This window comes from Aulostomus chinensis, chromosome 22 (genome assembly GCF_037954235.1).
Source record: "Aulostomus chinensis isolate RoL2024-O1b breed Wild chromosome 22, RoL_Achi_v1.0, whole genome shotgun sequence".
Taxonomy (NCBI): Eukaryota; Metazoa; Chordata; class Actinopteri; order Syngnathiformes; family Aulostomidae; genus Aulostomus; species Aulostomus chinensis.
The window spans coordinates 1,480,693-1,489,303 of NC_141341.1; the positions used below are offsets into that span (position 1 = coordinate 1,480,693).

The 8,611-nt window shown below is 49.6% G+C and overlaps 1 protein-coding gene across 2 annotated transcripts; it reads left to right on the forward strand.

The window, feature by feature from the left end:
- Positions 1 to 200: 200 nt before the first annotated feature.
- On the forward strand, positions 201 to 7,357 carry vps45 (vacuolar protein sorting 45 homolog). 2 transcript variants are annotated; one of them, XM_086193370.1, is made up of 15 exons: positions 201 to 219; positions 2,356 to 2,490; positions 2,577 to 2,637; positions 3,290 to 3,369; positions 3,467 to 3,535; positions 3,641 to 3,778; positions 3,873 to 3,983; positions 4,074 to 4,208; positions 4,693 to 4,806; positions 4,888 to 5,055; positions 5,181 to 5,339; positions 5,526 to 5,633; positions 5,847 to 5,968; positions 6,128 to 6,259; positions 6,455 to 7,357. In XM_086193370.1, the coding sequence occupies exons 2-15, from the start codon at positions 2,449 to 2,451 to the stop codon at positions 6,534 to 6,536; spliced, it is 1,521 nt and encodes a 506-aa protein (XP_086049496.1). In that variant the 5' UTR covers positions 201 to 219; positions 2,356 to 2,448; the 3' UTR covers positions 6,537 to 7,357. The 2 variants fall into 2 exon arrangements, with proteins under 2 accessions (XP_086049496.1, XP_086049495.1); XM_086193369.1 differs by lacking the exon at positions 201 to 219 and adding an exon at positions 1,558 to 1,847.
- The last annotated feature ends 1,254 nt before the right edge of the window (positions 7,358 to 8,611 follow it).

Genomic DNA, 8,611 nt, shown 5'->3' on the forward strand with positions numbered 1-8,611 from the left:
TGGAGTGTGGTTGGTGCTTCGGTAGCCTTCCGCCGCTTCCCCTACACGAGCTCAGGGACTGCATCGCGGAGTAATACCAATTTATTTCATCCCAAAAAACTTCCAAGGGAGCGACAGGAAGCTCTCCGCACCTTTTTGTCGACAAATAAACCCGCTGCAAGTCATGATCTGCAGGTCTGCTAGCTTCATGTGCACTGAGGATATAAGGAAGTCGGACGTGTAGGTTAATACACACGCCATCAACAACGTTCAGTCCACAACACGACTGGTGCCCACATGCTAGCGATCGTTAGCAAGCTAGTGTCAGTGAGTGCTGCTAATGCCGAGTGAAATGCGCTTATTTGACACTTTCGTAGTCACTTTGCTGGTTGTGTGAGAAACTGGCGAACTTCCAGGAAAAGAAGCAAACGAACATTTGCCCACAAATTGCTGAAAAAATTACAAACTTTGTAAAAGAAGAAGAAAGAAGCTCATAAATGCAGTCCAGTAAATGTAGCGAGAGTAACAAGTGAGTGCATGTGATACTTTTGTAAGCACCTCATGCATCCCGCACTGCTGTTAGCCGCCCTTGGCTAATTAGCGTCCCCTGCTCCCTCCTACATACTTTTAGGAATTAGCTGAACGATGATCGACCATTAAATTGGCACTCAATAAATAATCAGACAGCATTAAATGTATCTGATAAGAATTGAATTGCGGCAGCATGAAGGTGCCAGCTAACTAGTTTCTGGGGGACAAGTAGCTGCTAACTAGCTTATTAGTTCTAAATGATGCAGCAGTGTCACAAGTTAGTCAACAGTTTGTCACTTTATAATCGCCTGACTGTGACAGTCAACAGCGGCCTGAGGCACTTTTCACTTAGAAGAGAACTTAACATTTCATAGGGTCTGCAGGAGCGAATGATAGCGCAGCAAACCCTTAAATTACTGAAAATACAAGGGAATAATGGTAAACATGCGGCGTAAAGAGAATTTTGAACAAGTGCCACGAATTAGAACCACAGCATCATTTTGATGACAGGAAATTAAAAGGTTCTTTTCAAATTAAGTTACCTGAACAATCCAAGTTCAAGAAGCTTGCAACAGGAGCTGAAGGGTCACCTGACCAGCTCCTGTATATTTCATTAAACCTTTGTTGTATCAGTGACAGTTATAAATGTTAATTAGTCCCTTAAGGAATAATGAGCTAAGACTTGTTTCTAAATATTAACGAGCGAGATGAATTCAGATCTCTTTCTCCAGGTGGTATCACACTGCAACAGAACTCCAACCAGAGGTGTTTCATTCAGTCATCGAACCGTAGAGTAAACGGAGTGGCAGAGGCGGTGAGCCTGCCGGTTTAAACGGTGACTAATGATGTCACCTTTGATCAGCTGGACTCTCTTTGGTAAAATCAGCAATTCTCTTAAAACTTCTTAAACATTGGAAATGTAAAATCTTACGAGGGTCTGTCAGATACGTGAAAAACCTCAACGTAAAGATGTGAAACAGCCTCGTAACGAGGTAATAAAGCCATAACGTTTGCACAAAGCACTTTGACGACGCGATGACGTAGCACCGTACGTGACGTGGCGTCACTCCAACCCGGTAGAGAATAGCAGTGTTGTCCAGGAGCTGCCAGGATCCGCTGAACGTCGCCGCTTTCCTCCAGTGATTAGAAGAGGCGAGTACCAGACGCGTCTGCCAGCGGACGGCGCGCGGGCCTCGGCTGTCCCCGGTTCTTCTGATTCGGTGTTTGGTCGCAGCGTCGCCGCCATGAACGTAACGCTCGCGGTGAAGCAGTACATCTCCAAGATGATCGAGAGCAGCGGGGCCGGGATGAAGGTGCTGCTCATGGACAAAGAGACGGTGAGGGAGACGGTGGCGGGTACCGGTACCTTTCACGGGCCGTCTGCTAGCAACTGTCCGGGGAGAAACGTTTCCTGCGTCACACCTGTGAAGGAGACAGGTGAGACGCAGGAAACGGCTGCTAAATTGCTGCTCGTGTGTTTACCGTTTTCTTGCTTGCTTCCAGGTCTCTGTTAAAGGCCCGTTTACGGTAGAATTCCAGTGACGTTTCGGGGAATTTTTCGCCAATCAGACGTTGGTGTTTTACTTGTTGGGGTCCGAAAACATCCGGCACGGTGTCCAACCGTAGTCTCATCAATCCAGGCAGATTTAATCTGAGACAAAGCTTCCACCTCAACACCCAAACCACAGCTGACGTCATTTTACTCAAGGACGATGCAAGTGGTCCGGTCCGGTCCACTAGAACACTTAAAGACTCTGTGCTGATATACACAACCGGGAAGAGGGGCGTTAGGGGCTCCGACCTGAATGTGTGTGTGTGTGTGTGTGTGTGTGTGTGTGTGATCAGACCAGTATCGTCAGCGTGGTCTACACTCAGTCAGAGATCCTACAGAAGGAGGTCTACCTGTTTGAACGCATCGACTCTCAGAACAGAGACAGCATGAAGCACCTGAAGGCCATCTGCTTCCTCCGACCCACCAAGGTGAGCGACCCTCCGCCGTGATGATGTCAGAGGACTGTATCCACAAACGACGAGGTCGTTCATGAAACCTGTACTTGTATTTGCAGGAGAACGTGGAACATCTGATCCAGGAGCTCCGGAGGCCGAAGTACAGCGTCTACTTCATCTGTAAGACTCTTAAAGGGCCAGTTCACACAAATCTGTAACCCTCCAGGTGGGCGAGACGAGTCAGCAAACACCAACTTTTAGGGAGAGTCTCCTTCTATCCATCATCTACTGAGCTAGATGATGGATAGAAGACCTCTCTCGGGAGCTGGTGTAACCTACCTCGTGTTAACGCCGTCTGCCACTTGCCCTGAACCCGGTACCGCCGGCATGGGAGGGTGATACACCAACAAGGAGGCTAAAGCCCCTGAGCGCTAGCATGCGTCAACAGCGTATCTCTGTAGGAGCTGGGGTGGTTTTGTTGACCCAAGTTACAATGGAGCTTTGGAGTTGCTGCTAACAGTTCCCACCCACTCGCTTTCATTGTGCTAAGCTAACTAGCGTGGGTCTCTGGAGGGGAGGAGCAGCTCTGGAGACGTTGGACAATCAGAAACTTTCCTTAAAAGTTAGCATGTTCCTTTGATGTTCTTTGAGGTCACTTCCATGCTGATGTCTCAATCACTAGAAACCAGTCTATCCCCATGAATCGGACACTTTAAAAGTCGCCATGGCAACATGTTGTCTTGCCCAGGGCTGAATGAGTGGCATTGCTGAGGAGCAGCAAGCGTCTCCTGTGCCTCAGCGGCTCGATGTGTTTCATGTCGGTGTGTTTCAGACTTCAGTAACGTGATCAGTAAGAGTGAGATCAAAGCTCTGGCCGAGGCCGACGAACAGGAAGTGGTGGCCGAAGTCCAGGTGAGCAAAATGGCTCCAGTCTGTCATCAAAGGACTTTCACGTGCGCTTGTTTCCATCTTCACCACTCTGACCTCGCGGGTTCGTGCGTGTCTGCAGGAGTTTTATGGAGATTTCATTGCCGTCAATCCTCACCTGTTCTCCCTCAACCTGCAGGGAGTCGCTCGGGTAAGAGCCCTGCCTTCCTGCTGTGACCTCTGACCTACTGCACACGCAATTGTACACACTCATCCATGCGTTGCTTTACTGAAGTGTGCGTGTGTGTGTGGTCAGGGGCGGAGCTGGGAGGCCTCCATGCTGTCTCACTGCACTCAGGGTCTGACCTCAGTCCTGCTTGCTCTGAAGAAGTGTCCCATAATCCGCTACCAGCTGTCCTCCGACATGTCCAAGCGTCTGGCCGAGAGCGTTAAGGTTTCCATGGCAACGCAGTCCACTACCGCAATTTATAGGCTTCTCCCATTGTGCTGACCTCTGACCCCTGGGCCTCTCACTCTCTCTGTGGCAGCAAATCATCACCAAGGAGTACGAGCTCTTTGACTTCAGGAAGACTGAGGTCCCTCCTTTGCTTCTGATCCTGGACCGAAGCGACGACGCCATCACGCCGCTACTCAACCAGGTGACTAATCACACCCCCAGCCTGATGTCATCATCAGTTCTGTCACTCTCCCACTGGTTCGTCTTCATCTCTCTGTCTCTGTCCCTCCAGTGGACTTACCAGGCAATGGTCCACGAGCTGCTGGGCCTCAACAACAACCGCATCGACCTCTCCAGAGTCCCGGGCATCAGCAAAGACCTGCGGGAGGTGGTTCTGTCCGCCGAGAACGACGAGTTCTACGCCAACGTGAGTTTACAGGCGCGTTGTCACGACTGAGCGTGGCACCCGTCTGAATCAGGCCTCTGTTCCAAACCTGGTTCTGCTCAGAAACCTCTCAGGATGGTGTTCTACTCACCGCACATGAAGATTTTACACGTCGATCAGAAAATAAGACGAACATTCACAACGTTTCTGGAATCGTTTCTGAACATTTAGGGATTTAATAATTCACATGTTTAGAAAGTAAATCTGAGAGGACAGTAAACGTGTTTTAACTAGAACACATGACACAGAGAACCAGGGCACGATGGGACTGAGCAGAGAACACGTGGAGGGCGCGTTCCTCCGCCAGCATTGCATCATCATGAGATCGTCATTGCATCCGAGTCGGGTTCTGGATTTTTTTGTGTAATCCTGCTAAAAGTTGTGAAACAAGCTGACGCAGGTGATCACAGCGTGTGTGTGTGTGTGTGTGTGTGTGTGTGTGTGTGTGTGTGTGTGTGTGTGTTAGAACCTGTACCTCAATTTTGGGGAGATTGGCACCAACATCAAGAACCTGATGGAGGACTTTCAGAAGAAGAAACCGAAAGATCAACAGAAGCTTGAGTCCATCGCCGACATGAAGGTCAGTGCCACCCTGAGAGCTCGCCGCCTCCAAGAGCTCGCCAACTCGGTCTGTGAACCTCCTGTGTGTTCCCTCCTGCAGGCGTTTGTGGACAACTACCCACAGTTTAAGAAGATGTCAGGTACCGTGTCCAAACATGTGACGGTGGTCGGCGAGCTGTCACGCCTGGTGTCAGACCGCCAGCTGATGGAGGTGTCAGAGGTGGAGCAGGAGCTGGCCTGTCAGAACGACCACTCCAACGCTCAGCAGGTGGCCGCCTCCCGCCAGCTGCACCCATCCCAACATGCTTTCCCCCTCACGATTACCACCTGCCTTTCCTGTCACATTCATGTGTGATGTGTCTCTATGTGTGACACGTGTGGCGTGTTTTCCAGAGCGTGCGTCGCCTGCTGCAGAACCCCCGCCTGTCGGAGCTGGACGCTGTGCGCCTGGTCATGCTCTACGCTCTTAGATATGAACGCCACAGCAGCAGCATCCTGCCCGCCCTGATGGAGGAGCTAAATCGCAGAGGAGTCTCAGAACGCCACCGCAGGGTGATTATGTCATCACTCATTCACACACACACACACACACACACTAGCGCGCACGCACGCCTCTGCTTGGCCAGTGAACGCTGATGTTTAATTTGATCCATTGTGGGCTGAAGGGTCCAGTAAAGCTCATCAGTGGTTAGAGACGGTGGTCAGAAGCAGAATAATCAATAATCAATGTGTGTTCAGATGGTCCAGTGTGTGGTGGAGTACGGCGGGAAGAGGGTCAGAGGAAGTGACCTCATCACGCCAACAGATGCTGTCGCCATCACCAAGCAGTTCTTCAAGGGCCTGAAGGTTCACACACACACACACGCACAAGGTTTTATTGTTTCTGTCATCATGTTTGATGAACCGATTTCAACGTTGCCAGGAAAATAGAATATTGAGAGCCTCATGGTGAACCAGGGCATAATTATCACACGTGAGGAAGAAGAGGGTCATTAAAGATGAGATGATTGTGTGTGTGTGTGTGTGTGTGTGTGTGTGTGTGCATGTGGGCACACGCAGGGTGTAGAGAATGTGTACACACAGCACCAGCCGCTGCTTCATGACACTCTGGATCAGCTGATTAAAGGTCGACTGAAGGACAGTCAGTTCCCGTACCTGGGAGCCAGCAGCCTCCGAGACAGGTAACACACACACACACACACACACACACACACACACACGTCAGGCTATTTTGAAAACATCATTGCCGCCATTTTGGAGCGTCTGGTTATTAAGCTCCTTTACAGGTTTCCACATTTACCCGTGTGTGTGTGTGTGTGTGTGTGTGTGTGTGTACAAAGACCTCAGGACATCATCGTCTTCCTGATAGGAGGCGCCACATATGAAGAAGCTCTGAGTGTCTACAACCTGAACCGCATCACGCCCGGCGTTCGCATTGTACTGGGAGGAAGCAGCATCCACAACACCAAGAGGTCTGAACCTCCAGAACATCCACACGCACGCCAGCACCTTCGTGGTCAATCACATCCGCCGTTTATAGTTTTTGCTCAGAGACGAACTTCTGCCTCAGAAACTCGACAAGTTTTTAACTGGAATACAAAATAAACGCATCATCTGTGTTTGTGTTCTCACAGCTGGCAGCCAACTGTTGTGTTTGTCTGTTTCAGTTTCCTGGAGGAAGTGATGTCAGCCACAGGTCACAGCAGTGACAGAGCACAAGGCAGCGGTCGCTATAGCAACAGACGCTGAGCAGCAACACCCAGCTGAGCAACATTCCTTCCCTCCGTCTGCCGCCTCCTCACCTTCGATGTTTTTCTGTTTGTTTCTTAAAGCAACTTGTGAGTCCGTCCTCGTGTGGCGTCGTCTCAGTTTCATCCGAGGGCCAAACACCACGAGTTTAAGTCTCAATAATTCCCCGCTTGAAAATCCTGGTTTGAGTCTGACGGCTCCTCCGTCACTCGCCATCACAGGAAAGAAGACGCATCGTCTCCACTCCAGTAAACGTGTGTCTGTAAGGACGAGTTAAACAGGAGCGCTTGAGAACGCTGTGTGTGATGTCATCACACTTACCCCCGACGCTTTGACTGTCAAATGTGGGAACGTTCAAGAAAGAGGAAAATGATTTGTGTATCTGGCCTGGGATTCAGATGATGGGTCCTTCACCGGGCTAGGCTCCGCCCCTCGAACAGTTTCCTGTACGATCTCGCAGACTGACTAAAGCAATGGAGGTCAGCGCGACGCTCAACGTCAGCCCCCCCCGGCAGCGTCTCCTGTGTATTTCGTAGTGTTGATTCATGACTAGCGAGAACTCAGACCATCCACGTGTCGACTGACCGCGATGCGTTTGAACTCGCCAACAGTTTGTTTGTGCTTCAAAACCTGGAAATGCAGATCATAAAAAGATTTAAAACATCTGGAGAGGCGTCGCTTCCTGATGTGAAGACGTCGACAGACGAACATCTGGAACCAAAGCCAGCGAGGCGTCGGTTCTTTGAAAATGTCTGTGGGTTTGTCAACTGGCTGCATGTGAATGTTTTAAAGACCAATAAATGAGTTCTATGGCAGACGCGTGTCACATGACTCCTGACTGATGAATGTGCATCTTTTTAGAATTTAATGTAGAAACGAAATGAAAAAGATACTTTCTATCATAAATACAGTCTAAACTATTACAAAGGAGTACTGAGTACTTCTATATTTCTAAAGTGTGGACAGAAACTATCACAATTATGACATCAACAGCGCTGGCAGAACAAAGAAAATGTTAGAGAGAACAGTAGTGAGAACCTGAGGAGCAGCTCACTTCCCAGGAGCAGCTTCGAGTTCTCAAACAGGAAGTGACATCACTCAGTCCCAACAGCTGCGAGAGCTGGAGGGTAAACACTTCTCACATGTACGGACCGAAAACAGATAAATATTTTGCTGACATTTACTTGTTAGTTCTCATTTCCCCTCTAGATTCTAAACGGTCACTTTCTAATTTATTGAATTAATTTTTTTGCTGGAAATGATTTTCCTTTTTTTGATGTATTTTTGTTCTGATAAATTAAGTGAGTTAACGTTGTTGAACGTCTGGTCACTGACCTGAAGTCGAATGTGTGGTTCCCAGCAGCTGAAGATACCAGCAGGTTCAGTTCTACATCAGATCCACTAGTAAACACCAGACCGGTGGATGGTGGAGGTTGAGTTCTACATCAGATCCACCAGTAAACACCAGACCGGTGGATGGTGGAGGTTCAGGTCTACATCAGATCCACTAGTAAACACCAGACCGGTGGATGGTGGAGGTTCAGGTCTACATCAGATCCACCAGTAACACCAGACCGGTGGATGGTGGAGGTTGAGTTCTACATCAGATCCACCAGTAAACACCAGACCGGTGGATGGTGGAGGTTCAGGTCTACATCAGATCCACCAGTAACACCAGACCGGTGGATGGTGGAGGCTCAGGTCTACATCAGATCCACCAGTAAACACCAGACCGGTGGATGGTGGAGGCTCAGGTCTACATCAGATCCACCAGTAAACACCAGACCGGTGGATGGTGGAGGCTCAGGTCTACATCAGATCCACCAGTAAACACCAGACCGGTGGATGGTGGAGGTTCAGTTCTACATCAGATCCACCAGTAAACACCAGACCGGTGGATGGTGGAGGTTCAGGTCTACATCAGATCCACCAGTAAACACCAGACCGGTGGATGGTGGAGGTTCAGGTCTACATCAGATCTACCAGTAAACACCAGACCGGTGGATGGTGGAGGTTCAGGTCTACATCAGATCCACCAGTAAACACCAGACCGGTGGATGGTGGAGGTTCAGGTC

Excerpts from the sequence above, each read along its gene's own strand:
- vps45 (XM_086193369.1), top strand. The coding sequence starts at position 1,755 with ATGAACGTAACGCTCGCGGTGAAGCAGTACATCTCCAAGATGATCGAG. Across the intron at positions 3,779-3,872 it reads GTCTGGCCGAGAGCGTTAAG|CAAATCATCACCAAGGAGTA; the intron begins GTTTCCATGGCA and ends TCTCTGTGGCAG. Across the intron at positions 5,056-5,180 it reads ACCACTCCAACGCTCAGCAG|AGCGTGCGTCGCCTGCTGCA; the intron begins GTGGCCGCCTCC and ends CGTGTTTTCCAG.